The 17,754-nt window shown below is 38.3% G+C and overlaps 1 protein-coding gene across 1 annotated transcript in view; it reads right to left on the bottom strand.

Annotated features, from left to right (window-relative positions):
• Positions 1 to 566: 566 nt before the first annotated feature.
• LOC149781004 (uncharacterized) overlaps positions 567 to 17,754 on the bottom strand; it is a 61,067-nt gene continuing 43,879 nt past the window's right edge. Inside the window, exons 11-14 of the mRNA XM_089936449.1 lie at positions 16,335 to 16,439; positions 13,842 to 14,306; positions 1,452 to 1,603; positions 567 to 724 (exon numbers count right to left, since the gene is read on the bottom strand). Coding sequence (XP_089792575.1) covers positions 616 to 724; positions 1,452 to 1,603; positions 13,842 to 14,306; positions 16,335 to 16,439 — 831 coding nt within the window. The 3' untranslated portion in view covers positions 567 to 615. The remainder of the gene's footprint in view (positions 725 to 1,451; positions 1,604 to 13,841; positions 14,307 to 16,334; positions 16,440 to 17,754) is intronic.

Genomic DNA, 17,754 nt, shown 5'->3' with positions numbered 1-17,754 from the left:
CTCTCTCTCTCTCTCTATATATATATATATATATATATATATATATATATATATATATATATATATATATATATATATATATATAATACATGACAAAATCTGCTTGGGATTATAAAATTATACAATATATTGCACAACTTTCGGGGACCATTTGCAGATTAACATAAAGGTTGTCTTTTCATGTTTTTCTGCGTGTCTGTAATGTAACTTTGTGTCTGTTGCATTACCACATTTATGTAACGTTACATTTCATCATGGGGCCCCTGGTAGCCGAGTGATACAAGGCGCTGGCATTTGCAGATCACTGACATCTCACCTATGTCCGCGTGGGTTCAAGTCAGGACTCGACCAACGTAGGTATCTTCCCGTGGGAAGGTGGTTCTTCCCGGCGTTTTCCCGGGTTCTTCCTCAACCAAATATACTGGCAGCCGCGTATCATGATATCCTGTGCTGAAAAATGGCATTAAATCCATAACATGTCATCATATTTTCTATGTATATGTTCTGCTCTAAATCTCCTAACGGGGAAATAATGATTCAGTCTTTAAAACATAAATGAACAAAACTTTCTTCTCAGAACCACCACTTCCATGAAGTTTATTATTAACGTTAAAATCACGTACACTTAACAGGCACGTGAAGACCGGCATATACGCCCGGTGGCAGGGCTCGTATGGAGTGACGCGTCGCCAATGCTCTGTAATAGTCCCAGGTGTTGCTGATTCTAGAAGAAGAAAACATATTTGCCTCTGTGCTATTTGTTCTCATTTTTTATAAATGCGCGTGCGTGCATTTCCATCCGAAAAGATGACATTGGCTGTTACGAATGAACAAACCGAAGATGTAAATTTTAATTTACTGTACATGGTTATTTGTCCCGATTTATATTTTGTAAATACGAGGATATAGCTCGTGTTCATAATCACAATAGTATGCGAAACTTTATTCTTTCAAACTTACGACAATAGACACTTGAAAAGAAAGGAAAATGAAGAGAAATGTAAGAAAAGTTGAGAACAAGGAATTAAATAATGAAGAGAAACGAGGGAAAGGATGATAATAAAAATAGAAGTAAATGAAGAGAACCGAAAATAAAGGTGTGAATAGGAATCGAAGTAAACGAAAAGAACCGAGAAAAAACGGTGAGAACACGAATTGTGGTAAATAATAAAAAGAAAAAAAGGGTTACAACATTAACTGAGAAATCGTTCATTGGTCTGCAACGGGTGTTTATGACGTAAATGGCTATATTTAGATAGCATCAGAAATTAAGTTTTACCCTATTCTGTACTACACGATCAAGTTAAGCCTACACGGTATCTAATGCTTACATGATTATAGTTGTAATGCTTCCTATTGGGGACAGGTGTGTTCTTTAAGGCAACAATGAGCATGTTTAACATAAGGAGAAAGAAAAAAATATAATGCGGAAATAAAGAACATGTGCTTACGTGTTCCAGTGCGCGTGTTGTTTGGCATCAATAGTGTGGTAAGTGTTGGCACCGTAATGATCTGTGACACGGATGTACAGAATGCCCTTGACCTTGTCGTATCCGTCCAGCACCAAATAGTCTCCTTGGCTCTGGTTAAGACTAGGGAAGTACTAGAAAAAAATGTGGAAAACAAGGCTACACTCCAGATCTACATCTTAAATGTATTTGCTATCTTATCCCACCCTTTGGATAGCAGCAGAGAGGGCGAACAACTTCTAATTGACTCACTCGTTATTCGCAAAAATAAGCCTTCCTGTAAATCGCAAAAAAGCGATTGCAAACAGTGCCAAGTATGAGGCTTCACCCTCTCTGCTGCTATTAATTAAAAAAAATTATATCAATAATGGTTCATCCGGGATCTTATACTGCCCGGTTAGCTCGAGAGCGACTAGAAGCAATTAAAAAATTTCTCCCTGTAAGTGATTCTTTTAGAGAAAACCTGCAAGCGAGAGAGCAAGCACAAGCTGAATATGCAAAAGGTACAGAACAGTTATTTAAACCTGTCACAAAAGTTACTGAAAGAGTTGCAACAGCTACTGAAAGTCTCCTTCCATCAGTCAAACAAACCGCTGAACAAATTGCAAAGATGCAAAGATAGCTGCAGCTCAGCGTCAACTAGAAGATGAAGGTGAAGAAACACCTGAAGGTGTTGTTGGTAAAAAATAAAAGATGTATACAAGAAATTCAAAAATATAAATTGAAAACTGCACAGGATAAAGCCAAGTTTAGTGAGTTTGCTGCTGAAAATTATTATTAAAGAGACAAGTTTTTAAAAACCGAATACGCGTAAAAAAGTAAACAGTGGTACATGGAACGACTAGGTGTTTAAAATAAATCAAAATGTTGATTATATAAACAAGAAATTGTTAATTACAGAATTTATTCAGCAGGAGTAGAAAGTCATAATAAAACACTAAAAGAACAAAGAGAAACAAAAGGAAAAGGAACAAAAACGAGAACAAAACCAAAAGAAAAAGGAACAAAAACGAGAACAACAACAAAAACAACGATAAGAACGACAACAAAAAACTTCCCAGCAAGATCCTTCCTATCAACTTCCTCCTCCATTGAAACAAACGGAAACAGATGAAGACTTTTATAAACTATATAGAGAACCCACACAAGAAGAATTTTACGATGAGCCTGACATTGGTGCTACTGGTAATGGTTTAGGAAGTGGTCTTATTGCCTGTCCTAACAATATTCTCAATGACGTGCAACGGTTAGAAGTTCTCATAGGAGGAGCGCGTGCTGGTAATAATTCTCCGGAAATAAATAATGAAGCAGCTGCTATTTGTCGGCGATTATTTCAAGGTGGTATCATGGATATTGACGTTTACCGAGAACTTATTCATGAACTCGTTGTAAGTAAAATAAGATGATCATACACAATAGTCAACATGGACCTGTAATGGTGAGAGCAGTAAACTCACGATTATCAGCCTACACAGCGATTTAGGGAGATGGGCTTGATGATGTTGTTCAGAGATTATTCAGAAGGTTAGCTCCAAAAGTAGCGCCTGTTGAAAAACAATTATCTTGAAAGCTATTGATGTTGTTCGTGGAAAAAACTCCTGGTGCAATCGTCAACGTTGATGGTAAGGTATTCTCGGCAATCAAAGAACGACTAGCACGATTAATACGATAAAAATCACAGGCAGTGAAATTACCAAGTACTGAAGTTGTGCCTGCAAATGTCAGTAAAATAATAAATCAAGCTGCAAATCAGAAACTGGCAGCGCTAGCAGATCAAGAACTCAATGAAGCAGGACATAATATTTCGAGTTTAATATCAGGAAGCGGAATTTCCCGAAGAAGCAATTCACGTGTTAGACGAAAATAATTATAATAAAAATGTTTAAACGCATTCCCGACACAACATTTGACATGGACGCACCTGTCCTTAAGGACGAAAGTGTACGTGATTATCAATTTTCTTATAACGCACACGTGCCTAACGAGCGAGGAAGAATTGAATTACAAGCCCTTGATACAAGCAGACACTTTGCCCGCCAAGGCTTTTATTGAGGTAGAAGGTGAAATTTTCAAAACAGATGATACTTAATATGGCGCAGACGATCAAGTTGGCTTTGTCAACAACGGCATCACTGCGCTGTTTGAGAGTGTTAGTTATTTGATTGATGGGGACAACATCGAAACGATTCAGCAAATTGTTGACGTTGCCACAACAATAATAGGACTAGCAAGACACTCTGATGATTATACAAGATTAGCAGGTCCCACAATGATGTTTGCGAAAGATAATTCTAATCACCCAGACAGCAAACCGTATACTGTAAGACGGCCAAGAAACAATGCCAACAACGCTGACGCTGATGTGTGGTCGGTGGTTCATGATGGTAATCCAAAATATAATTTAGGATTTGCAACACGTCGATCAATGTTGGAAGGAAATCGTAGAAAGTTTTCATGCGCGATTCCGCTGTCGCATATCTTTGGATTTTGCAGAAATGTTAGAAAAGTTATCTTTGGAGCTAGACACACAGTTGCTCTTGTGAGAAGGGATACCGACGACAACGCGCTCTGAAGATCTGCTGGTGATCCTGGTAGAGTAGAACTGTCAAAACTTTCGTTGTGGATGCCGCTAAAGACTCCATTACTTGCTGATGAACAGCGATCCTTTCTTTCATGAACAAAGGTGGTAAGTCTCTGTTGTCCTGGTTAACAACAATCACAGATAGTATACACTCTGACGTCGACGTGGAATTTACATGGCATATAGCATCACAGAAAAATGTTTCTGCACCACGACACGTATACGATGCTTTTCAAGAGATTGCTCGATTAAACTCACAAGAACATTCCCATATGATATTTGACCCACTTGGTGTTACTGATGTTTCTTTGCGGATAAACGGACAACAAGAACCAACAGTAAGCATAAAACTGAATTTTGAACACAATCGTGTAGCGCGTGCACACCATCGGTTAGTGGTGTTTATGGGACGTAATCAAAACGTAGATCCTGGATTACAGATCTCACAGCATGATTTTAGAACTCTGTATCCAATTTATTACTTTTCACTGGAGCATCTTGATTTATCCAAACAGTCTGTCGTTGATATGCACTTCGACGCCAGAATAAATACAGGTGGTGCCCCCTACAGAGCAAACGCGGTTATACTTAGTGACAAAGCAATGTTACTTGAGGGTGGAAGTGGTCAAATGAGAGTCGTTAATGCACCTGTGGAAAATCTTAATCTTAATCCACGTTATTTAGAATCACGAGTATTTTATAAAAATGTCATATCATCATGCTAGTGTCAGTGTGACTCCTGGTCAGATAAAGAAATTACAGTCCGCGTCGGCGAGAAAATGCGGAACAACAATAACGCTAAAGCACAATCAAATCACAGACGGTGAAAATAAACTGTCGTTGACAGCGCGCCAACTTAAACATCTCAATGACGCTAACATTCCAAGACTGGAATACGATTTAAACTTTCTGCTGGTGCTATGAACAACACGGTTAAAACGGGAGGAATATTTCCATTTCTCGCGGCAATACCAGCGCTGATAGCCGCAGCCGCACCAGCAGTTGCAAAAACTGCTATGTTAGGTGCTTTTGGAACCGCTGATGAAATGACATTAAAAAAGCAAAGAGAAAGGGATTAAGACCTCCAGGAACCTATCTTGGAAAAGGTCTGAGACTTACGGGAACTTATCTAGAACGATCCGTCCAAGGAAAAGATCTGAGACTTCCAGGAACTTATATTCGTTGAATTCACAATGGGGTTTCACACCAATGTCAAATTTTGATTTAATCAATGCTGCCAAGCAACTCAAAATAAAATACTTCAGAGGTTTTTTATGCGTGATCGTTTACCACAACAACCAAACAGTGCTGAATAGGTATTATTAATCTCGATTCAAGTGATGGACCTGAAACTCATTGGGTATCATACGCGATTGACCCCCGTGGAATAGTTTATTTCGATTCGTACGGGTTAGCTCCACCGCAGGAATTTATCAAGTATGTCAAACAGTCAGAGATCCCAGTTTGGTAGTCAACGCTACCAACACAAAAATTAACCGATCCGCCAATATGCGGCAGTGAAGCAATTGCTGTACTTGTCACTATATCAAAATTGTCGTTACCAACTCACAAAGCTGTGCATGATTACACATGTCAACGATGGAAATCCACGATTTGAAGGAAAAAAACGAAATGAATAATGGCTAATATTTACGGAAGCTCTCAGTGATATTATTTTTTTAAAAATCTGACATAGAGTTATCAAAGTACGTGACCAAAGACGATCTTAATGATCTCAAAAACCTGACTGGAGTTGACCGAGATGAGGTTGTTGATTTTCAGGACCGATATGGCAGGCTAAAAGCCAGCAACATCAAATGGAATGATATAGTTCGACGAGTACTCGGTGGGGTCACGGATAACATCCCCGTGTTTACTGACGGAGGTAGAATCAGAGATTCAAGTTTATCGTTTACAACCATCAGAAATGAAAAATCGCTAATCGTTTAAAGAATATTAGTGACACAATGACAGGTGAACTCAGCATGAGCGGAAATAAAATAGTAACGCTCTGAGACCCAACATCCGACGAAGACGCGGCAACAAAAAAATATGCACGTTAACTACAGCACCGTAGATAATAAATTATCCACGTTACGGGCCGAGTATGACGTTCATGTGAGTATGTTCACGAATCTTCGTAGAAATTTTAGAAAAATTGATGAAATCGCAGATAATTTCTTTGGTACTCCGCTCACCGCTGACATGAAACTCTCTGATATCAAGACGAACATTGATACAATTAAGAAAACACTAGAAGACATAGTAAGTGGAATTCCTGATATCGTTACAAAATTAGTATGATTAAAATTCCTCACAAACAGATCACCAACGTAGTATACACAGTGTCATCCGGGTTCGCAACATGGTCACAGCAGAATAAAACTCTCAATCATACCGCAACAGTTACTGGTGTGTGTAGACTGTCTGTGTTCAGTGCTGCAAAATTTGAGATATTTGCAACGTATCCCTGGCGGCATTCAACCGATGACTTTTCCGGGGTTGTGTCTATTGTGTTAAATAGGGGAACCGAAGAAATATTTATTCTGGAAGCAGCTGTTAAGAAATTACCGCAACATCTTACTGGTGGTGTCTGGAATTTGTTGCTGAGACGCCTCAATTGGTAACTGCGTAAAATAATAATGGTGCTCACAGAATCAAGAGTCCAAAAATATAGATATGATCAAGTATGTGAATGGCAATCAGCGCTAAAAACCATCATTGACAATTATGCCGTGAAAGTAAAAAAATACAATCGGCGTGCAGTTGCCATTGATGTTGTAGTTTATTCAGTGTCCACGTTAGTTGCGTCCACTGGTATAGTGTTACCAGCGCTGACTTCGATAACAACAATGATAGCAACAATATGTGTTTCATCAGCAGCAGCAATTGCAGGTGTTTTTAATATTATCGCGAAAAAGATACCCATGTGCACGAATACAAAATTGCACGATTATGTTACGCGGTTATACATGGCAACAGCAGCATATTCTAAATTATCGTCGCTGATATCATCCAGCCTCGACGACACAACAATATCAGATTTCGAATTTACCAACATGGTGAAGATATACAATAAAGTAATTGATTCAGAAAACCGCCATTTGAAAGAAAATGAAAATAATAATGGGCGAACTACTTCAGCAGATAGCCGCGAGCACAGCGCCGGTAAGAACAACAATGATATCGACAAGCTCAACAAACCCTGAATTCAGTATTAATTTTCCACAGTTGGCCAAATATCAGATCAAAATCAGTCGGTAGATTACAACCAAATAATTCACTGGTATTTGCAAATAAAAATAAACCAGATGGAACCCCCGACTGAACGTTATCAAATCGAACTAATCAATGATGAATTTGCAAGCAGAATAAAAATTATCACCGGGGTGGAATCCAAGATAGCAATAGCTGTCCACGAACCAACACTATCATCTGCAATCGAGATAACCTCTCCGGATTACGTCGTTGATATATATCAATCATCAATCAGATCAATGTTAGGATGGCCTGATGTTGCACTGCCGATACCTCCACCACCGTCCGAACCTACACGGGCTGATTTTACTTCAGACAAAAGTTAGAATCATGGAATTACCCCATCATGCAAAGATCATTATTTCCCTGATCTAAAAAATTTAACGGTGTTGAGTATTACTTTTAGATTATTTAGTAAAGACCATATAATGTGGAATTTCATTGTTAAACAATCCCCTGAATGAGAAATTAAATCTGTTGAGATTCGCTTAGACCTTATTATTGACTATTTTAAAGACATTACTCAAGAACATAAAACACAACGAGAACAACTACAGCAAAGTTTCCAAGAACATCTTTTTGATATAACAAGTTCATTCGAGAAAAATCATCAAACAAATAGAAATATTAAATAAGCTTGTATCAGACATAGAATATCTTAACCAGTTTGTAATTCAGGCAATATTTAATTACACGGACGACATAAATCGCTATAAACAAAGATTTCTTGATAAATATAAGAAAACAGAAGCTGAACTACCGACATTTAAGTTTCCCGGGTATAACCCTCCGAGTTGCAAAAATCATTCAACGATATCATTGATGAGTTCTTTGCTAAAATTCACGCCGAGTTGAGAAAGATAACGCCACCCAGGGACAACATTCTCCGACACAACAATGACCAATCGGGGTCAGGCCGTCATGTATCTCCGGAAGTCGTAAATATATCCTCGGTAATCGCAGTCAACTTTGTATGTGATGCAATTGAAGGAAGCTAACAGATAAACACAGAAATATCCACAGAAGCACAGCAAGGATACATCTTGTATACTTTTACACCACAAGTCCCACCTGGGTCTCTTATTGTGCAAGAACCAGTCAATCCCGTCTATTTGCGATGTCATAATTCTCTGTTATCAAGAATGAATTTCAGACAAACTGACCAATCCGGGAACTTGATGGACCTAAGAAATAAAACGCTAAATCTGAATTTATATGTAAAATCTTAATGATTTCCAATCGTTAAAATTTGCGATTATCAAGGGAACAGCACAAAAACTAATCCTCTTCCTTGACAGTCAAGGTGGACTGACAGAGACTAATACTGGATCAGACCCAAACTGTCGCTCAGATTTCACAATTTTAAAAAAAAAAATTACTGAAAATTGGTCAGTAACAGCCAAAAAATTAATTTTCCGTCCTTGTCCTTGTATCAACGAGGTGGACTGACATACTACATACACTTTAGTTTTATCAAGGAGTCTAACTTTCATTTTCATTACTTGAAATAAATTTTCTTAGTTGCCTCACGCGAGTATTAATTATCTTCTTTGCTTCATATTCACGAGATATATCTGATCTAATTTTTCGATTGCACGAGATATAGAGACACATTCCTTTACTTCGCTTTCTTTTATTGTAGCTAGCGATTGACACAGTGTTGTCTGAATCTTCTTTACGAATCGATATTCAGATGGCAAAACCGCTGTTTTAAGTAAAATTCCAAGCCAGGAGTGATGACTGGTATTGACAGACCTTATTACGTTCGAGGGTATCCTATAACAGCGATTGTTTATGGAATTTATCAGCTAAATGATAAACCCAACGTCGATGATCTTTGCACCAATGAGATTTTCCAAACTGAATTGTGTAGCTGAACGAGTAATCGAACATTTTACAAATGCGATGCGTGGAAATGGGTTAACTGATTTAAGACGTAAAAAAAATAAATGATTGGGCTGAATCGGTTAAGGATACCTGAGCTACAATTAATGATGATGCCGAGTTGTCAAGTAAATTAAAATTTCCAACAATAATAAAAACGTTAACCGGAGAGGTTTTATATGAATCAAAGAATAAAGGAAAGGGAACAACAATTTAAATTATTGATCATAACACACACGCGTGGACCAGCGCAATCACAATATTTCCACGAGATCGAACTGTAAGATTTTACCCAGACTCTGGAAGAAACATGTTTGATTTTATTCACGAAATAAGCAAGAACGATCATGTATCAGTATGGTTATTAAAAGTTCAGATGATGAAAAATACGATCAATTTGTACGACCTAACGGCGAAATATATCGTCGAGAATCTCTTCACAAAACGATGAAAATCTTACGCAGAAATTTTCAAAACTACTGAGCAATTACTAAATAATTGTTTTACAGTTCCGTCAGTTGCAGCTCACTTCGCAAGAGAGAAAAATTCGTAGATGCCAACACGATTTGAATTTCTCGAAAACGTACTATTAAGTTGCTGTGAATAGGGACACGGTGGCTTGTGGAATACCAGGTATAACCGCAGCGACGTTATTTCTGTTGATATGGTCGCGTGTTATCCTGGAAGATTTTTAGAAGCGGGAGAATGTTCTGGATATTTTGCGCGGTTTGGACACCCCACGCACGCGAGTATCGATAAATGGACCACTACCTGATTTTGACCTGACCGGGTTTGCCCGTATAGTGTCGTTTAAAATGGTTATGGGTCTTCATCCGATCTGTTGTGTTTCGTTTGGTAGACACTTTTCAGAAAAACGCTGGGCACCAATAGTTTTATTACGATATATGATTGATTGTAAAATGCTGATATCGTTGACGGTCAGTGAGGCAATTATATCATATCGGAAACAGGCCGAAGTTTGGTTACCATCACCTGATGATGATAGCGCCGCAAAGGATCTCGGTAGAAGAATAATTGACAAGTTTACTCAGGGTGGAGTATATCATCACCAACGGCATTATGCACGATTAATTCTAGATGATGCTGAATATGAATTCGTGGTCGCTTATACAACGGCGAATAATATATTTGTAAGTCGAGAAAATGCTTGCTTATCTGACGCAACACGGTTGCGCACAATTGTTGTTTATATGAATAACGAATCACCTCAGTATACTCATCTAAGATCTTTAATGCTCGCTGATATGTCGATACACTTGCTATCGATGATAAACAGATTCCCTGACACTGCAGTCAGAGTTGCAACGGATTCGTTTTATATCGATAGCAAGTATACATCATTGGTAACTCGTTTTACAAACACTGATGATGTAACCGACGATAGCACAATATGAAAAAAATTAGCCAGTTATAACAGTGATAAAAAAATAATCGAGATCTTGATCTAGATGTTGAATTTATTATGACACTGAAGCAGCAGCAGAATAATCACTGTGCTAGCTGTAATTGTGTAATGTTGTGGCAGTACTCGAGTAATAATCCAAGACAATTTACCATAGATAGAAAAGATAGTAGTCGTGATCATACACGTGAAAATGTGATGCTGACTTGTCTCGACTGTAATCGACGTAACGTCGCTAGTTAAGTGATCGCGGTGGTAATTGCGTGTCTTCGGGAATTACTTGTAATTGTTCACGTGTAAATATACGTTGAGGAGCAGCTGAATCTAATCTGCAGATTGCAGGTTTACCCGTGGATCTTATCACGCTGAAAATTTTGTGTGTTGTAATACTCCAGACAGGATCAGTTGCTCTTTTTGTACCACCTTCCGTTCTTGCCGTTCTAGGGTTTAACGCCATTTTTCAGCACAAGATAGGCTATACATCGCGGCCAGTATAACTGGTGGAGGAAGAACCCTGGCAAACCCAGGGGAGAACCACCGACTCACGAGAAGCTACTGGCCGGCTTTTCCACGTACCCACGCTAGCCGAGCCTTGGACTCGAACCCACGCAGACAGAGGTGAAATGGCAATGATCCGGAACGGTGAGCGCTTTAGACCACTCGGCCACTCGGGGTCATGGGGACCACCTTCAAGTTCACCAGGTTCATATAAATATCTTACAGTCACATTACCGAATACTGGCTGTGCTGAAAAACCACGTCGTTGTATTGATATACGCGTGCTTGTGATTGCGTTAACGGGTTTCAACGCAGTTGTTCGAGTAATTTCATTGTTTAATGCAGCTATCACACATGGTAATCTTGCAACCCACTCACGAGATCTTTTGTCTTGAATGATTTCCTTCGCGTATTGATGTCCAAATAACCGCTCAGCAAGCGTTCGATTAAATCGTTCAACGACCGCCTGATCGCGGTGAATTGCAGCATGCCCTCGTCGTATTTTGACAGTATGTTGCTTCATCAGCGATGATACTGCACCCTGAAATTCTTTGCCAGGATCAACTTGTAGCAGCTGTGACCATCGTAAACTACCCTCGTTGATAAATTCATTTAAACGCAGAAGCTACTTCAGCAGCTGTTTTGTTGCTAGTGGCTCTGCTTCCTTGTATCTACTTGCACCATCAACGACAGTTAACGCGTATTTGTACGTTAATCGGCGTCTTCCAATTTTGATAGTATCATGCGGTAAAAATAAAATATCAGCCTGATGAACTTCATTAGGGACACTGACATCAAAATGCGCGTACTGTATTGTTTTAGGCGGTGGTAGCTAAATCTGCCATATTGCCTGTCGGGATAACCATTTTTCAACAATAGAACGTTCGACCCCTGCTGCTTCAGCGAGTTTACTAATCGCTGCTTTACTTTTCCAGTATCCTCTTGGGGAATAATAAATCAACTCCATTATTTCAATAATCGGACGATTAATTATCGTTTCCCAATACAAGCTAACCTTTCATTACAGATCTCACCAACCAATTAGCTAATGATTATTTGAAAGATTTATTTTTTATGGAATTTAGCGCGTGAATTAATTTCACATCTGCTATGTGTCTGTCTTGCAGATCTTTACTTTCATAAGCTATATCATGAGCATGACACGCTTTATCAATAACATTTATTGGATTTCACCTAGTTTTGGTTGGTCTTGATTGACAAATCTAATATCAAGTCGGGTTCCAGAACCACAGTAATTATATCTTGGGAGGTGTTTTTCTCCTGGGTACTTAGCCCACGGAGTTCCTGGTAATTTAGTTAACTGGGCAGCAATATCACATTCGTGCTTTTTTTAAAAACCCGACTGTACGGAAATAAACTTAAATTTCTTTGTACCGCATCGTTCACACTTACCTGTAACTGCTGACCTGTTATTTTTTTGTTGTAATAGTTGTCAGTGTGCTTGTGGGGGTACGCGTTCTGCATTTCACACAATATAAATCCAAATTATTTATTATATTTCTATAACATGGAGGTTACTGACTTTTCGGCGGTAATAAAACGAGAACCGGTTAAACATCATGCTGCGCTATCAAATTCTATCTGAATGATTATGATAGGTCCGTCTGCATCTGGTAAAACACAACTGTTACTTACTTTAATAATGAAGTGGATGACCTGGATTAAGTTGTATTTGGTATTCGGTTGATGATGCTATGATGCATCTTAAGACTTTAATGAAAAAGCAAAATTCTTAAATGAAAACGATGATGGTGTTATCGAGTTTATTACTGATATTAGTGAAGCACCGTCTGTAGATGATTTTGATGGGTCCATTAACAATTTATTTGTGTACGATGATGTGATGTTGGACAAACAGGCAAATCCTGCTCGGATATTTTCTCGAGGAAGACATAAAAACACAGATGTGATTTATGAAACCCAGCGGTATACACAAATGCCAAAAGTGATCAGCGATAACTGAAATATTATTGCTGTGTTTAACGGAGTTGATACAAATACGCTGAGAAATATTCATCAGACTTGGTGCAGCGGAGATATGGATTATAATCTTTTTAAAAATGTATTTAGTCAGGCTCAATTATCCCCACATGGTTTTATAACGATAAACTTGCATGATCCTCGAGCACGATATCGAGTCGGGCTTGATAAAAAAATTTAATTAATAGCAGCAGAGAGGGTGAAGCCTCATACTTGGCACTGTTTGCAATCGCTTTTTTGCGATTTCCAGGAAGGCTTATTTTTGCGAATAACGAGTGAGTCAATTAGAGGTTATTCGCCCTCTCTCTGAAATTATTTGTTATAATTTTATTTGACTATAGCAGCAGAGAGGGGGCGCCTCTCCTACTCGGTACTCAGTTTACAATCTCTTTTTTTAACGATTTTTTGCGACTTTCAGGAAGGCTTATTTTTGCGAATAACGAGTGAATCAATTAGAGGTTGTTCGCCGTCTCTGCTGCTTGGATTTTATGAGAGCTTGGGTAATCGCAGAGGAATTTGTAAGATGGCTGCCACCCCCTCGGTATATACTGGTATAGAATAAGAAGGACTGCGTGTAACTGAATAACATAAACAGGTCCCAGTCTGAGCAAAATGTACAGTCAAAGACGGAAATAGCAAGGCTATTTTCTTTGGTAGTACATGCTCTATTTTAACATTTGTAAACTCTCTCTCTCTCTCTCTCTCGCTCGTGTGTTTGTCTGTTTACCGTCCATTGAGTACCGTCTGTTGTTGTTCCGCATTTAAACTGTCCCGAAGAAGAGGTAGCGAAGCAGCCGTAACTCGTACTTGCATCTTTGACAAAAGTACACTTAGGTCCGAGTGGGTTTTGCGCAAATGTTTCGGTGATGTATCTTTGAGTACCGCGGAATTTTGGCACGGTCTCTGGATCCTGCCCGGTGTGCTCTAACATCCCCCAACTTCCGTACTTGCTTGGTTTCCCCGTGTAGCTGAAGTAGTTGAAAAGTCCGCCAGGGAACCCGTTGCTGGTGTTTCGTGATACGATTCTGTCCCACAACGCCAAGACATCGTGGACGACTGGCTCCATGAGTGGATCATGGTTAAAGGCGATGGCCTTAGCCGTGACGTCATTGGTACTGACACCGTGCTCGATGGCGCCACTTTCAACGATTCCAGGTCCTCCTTCGTACATCAGCAGCTTAACTCCGTGTGACTGATAAAATAAAGATAATGTAAGAACATTAATCATTAGACGATGGAATTGCATCAGCAAATTTATGAATGAAATGTGCAGTGACTGTAACGTACCCACGGGCTCGAGCATGGGGGTAATCAATCCAAAATGACATTATTTCTCACAGCAGAGGAGTAGCTTGCTTCTCGATTACTAACAGTTACTCCGATTTACTTTGCAATATAGTGTATCCTAGAGTTCCAGTGCCTCTGAAACAACCACTACTGTAGCCATGGATATATATATATATATATATATATATATATATATATATATATATATATATATATATATATATATATATATATATATATATATATATATGACAGCAAATCACCTGTAAAGTACAGAGAGAGAGAGAGAGAGAGAGAGAGAGAGAGAGATGATCAACACAATAGTTCAAAAACGAAATCAAAGTACTGACGCTAAAGACATCTTTAAACGAACTTTCATTTGTGTCTTCAATGAGCATATTTAGTGAATGAAAATATATACCAAGATTATATTTAAACCTAATGCTCGGTTTTAAAGATATGGCCGCATAATATCAAATATTCGCGTTTCTAGTATGGGCTACGAAAATCGGCATGATGGATATAGTTGTGATGTCCAAACGGGTCTATCACTGATACTTTGTTCTAACGTTTCGCCGTTGCAATTTGCTTTTGGAATTGCTAAAAGCAAAATTACATAAGAGCAAGAATCGTAAACTATATAGTAAATAATGAAGATGAGTTTAGTCGAGAGATAGGATATAATTATATGGCTTTCAAATTCGTGCAACAAACTTCGGGAACCAACCAGTTTTCACGATTAGATAACAATTAGTTTCGATATATCATAATCTTATCGAGATACTGCGATACACTGCTAAGACGTTATAATCTTATCGATATTCTGCGATACACTGCTAAGACGCTATAATCTTATCGAGATTCTGCGATACACTGCTAAGACGTTATAATCTTATCGAGATTCTGCAATAAGCTGCTAAGACGTTATAATCTTATCGATATACTGCGATACACTGCTAAGACATTATAATCTTTTCGATATTCTGCGATACACTGCTAAGACGCTATAATCTTATCGAAAATCTGCAATAAGCTGCTAAGACGTTATAATCTTATCGATATACTGCGATACACTGCTAAGACGTGTATTTTACAACTTGTTCCAGGTCATCCACTTCATTATTATTCAGCGAGATACTGCGATACACTGCTAAGACGTGTATTTTTTATGTTAAATCACATTATATCAAAAATATCCACAAACTTCCTAAAATCTACATAAACTATGATTTACTTTCAATCAAATGACGACATGCCTCATAGCCTGAATGAACTAAGCAACATCACAGTACAGACTGTTATTCCCGCCTTTGCAGGCAACGAACTTACAAATATGGCGAGATCCTCTCTACCGAGGAATCGTCTATTGCGAAAACGAAAGTGAGAAAGTATCACATAAACAAGAGTGATAAAATTAAAACTTTATAAATGTCTAATTTTCATTACATTTGACGTTTAATAGAACCAGTTTGTCAAAAACGGTTCTTTTTTCTTTATGTACCCGCAACATCTTTGTTCTTGCAGTGACAGTTACCATAACCTTTGAACTTTTCATCCCAAATCAATGGGATTCTTTCTCACCTCAACTGCAAGTTACCCACGTAGTATATTAACTGCAGAAACCATTTATCTTCTTTCAGTCACAGTGACTTTGACCTTTGACCTTTTGAACCTGGAATCGATAGGATTCTTCTTACCTCACGTGCAAGCCATTCTCAAAGTTGATAATTGTTCATGGTGGACAACTCGAGTTACTGTGCAAAAACGAAAATGGTAACAGACAGACAGACGGACATCATCATAAAATAATACGCCTCACTTTATGGCGAGGGTATACAATGCTTGATTTGCTATTCAACATTTTAAAAATCTATCATATGATGTTTTTCATCAATTATTGGCCAGTTAGTTTGGAAACTAATGTATTTCTTACCAGGGCTAGATCCATATAGTATTTGAAGTCTGACTGATAGCTGGGAATATCATCCATACAAAATTTCTGTATCTCGGCCATTGACATCTGAACCATCTGAGCTTTCTGAAATCCGTATTTCAAAGACTTTGTAAAGAGGACAATTTGAACTCACTTCGCCCTATTATAAAAAAAATGTATGAATATATATATATATATATATATATATATATATATATATATATATATATATATATATATATATATATATATATATATATATATATATATATATATATATATGGGCATTACCTGCTAATAATAATAATAATAATAAGGACTTTCCATAGCACATAAACTTTAGAAGCTCTAAGAGCTTTACAGCATTAGTCAACACCTATAAGATAAAAAAAACATAATGATTACAAAAACAAACACCATGAAATTAGAAAACATTAAAAATCATGCTGAGAATATTTAAGGTAGGAAACATTGTTAGGTATTTAAGTTTGCTCTTGCAGTCGAAAATAAGTGAGTTTTGAGAGCTCTCTTGAATGTGATCACTGTGTCTTCGTGTCTAAGTTTAGCGGGCAATTCATTCCACGTTGCTGGGCCCTGGTATGCAAAAGAACGCTGTCCATATGACTTTGTTTTCATAGTGAGAATAATGAGTATACGATTGTCAGAAGAGGAGCGTAAGTATCTTGCTGGTGTGTACACTGGGTGAGGTCGGATAGGTATGTTTTACTGGAGTCCGTCAGTGAAACGTAGCACAGAGAACAAAGTTTGTGTTTGATTCTGGATCGAATGGATAGCCAGTGTAGGGTACAGAGCAGCGGGGAGGTGTACTCTGATCGTGGTACTCTAAGTATGATCCGAGCAGCTGTCTTTTCAACTTTTTTGACGTTTCTGGAGCAGATATTGAGATGAACCAGACAGAACTGAGTTACAATAGTCCAGTCTTGAAAGTACTAATGAACACACAAGTGTTTTAGTGGCATCAACTGAAAGATATTTGCGAATTGAGCTGATGCGTCTCAGCTCAAGATATGCAGCCTTGCATATGTTCATGACATGTTGGTTGGTGCAATGTGAGAGTACTGTCCAGAGTAACACCTAGGTTTCGTACTGATTGTGTGAATTTAATGTTGGTGTTGCTGATATTTATTGTTTGAGGTAAAGGATGTGAATGAGAAAGTCTTTGTGTTGTGATCAGAATGGCCTCAGTTTTATCATCATTCATCTGTAGCTTGTTACATGTCATCGATGATTACACATCAGAATGCATCTCTCTACACCTTTGATGGTAGCATCAACTTCAGTGGGGTGGCTAGATTTGTATATCTGGATGTCATCAGCGTACAATTGGTGAGACACCGGATGATGATGTGACATTGAGAGCGAGTGAGTGTACAGAATGAAGAGAACATGTCCAAGAACA

This window comes from Sinohyriopsis cumingii, chromosome 16 (assembly GCF_028554795.1).
Source record: "Sinohyriopsis cumingii isolate HCF-2022 chromosome 16, ASM2855479v2, whole genome shotgun sequence".
Lineage (NCBI taxonomy): Eukaryota > Metazoa > Mollusca > Bivalvia > Unionida > Unionidae > Sinohyriopsis > Sinohyriopsis cumingii.
The sequence above is the reverse complement of the archived record's forward strand: the minus strand, read 5'-3'. Positions and strand labels throughout refer to the sequence as shown.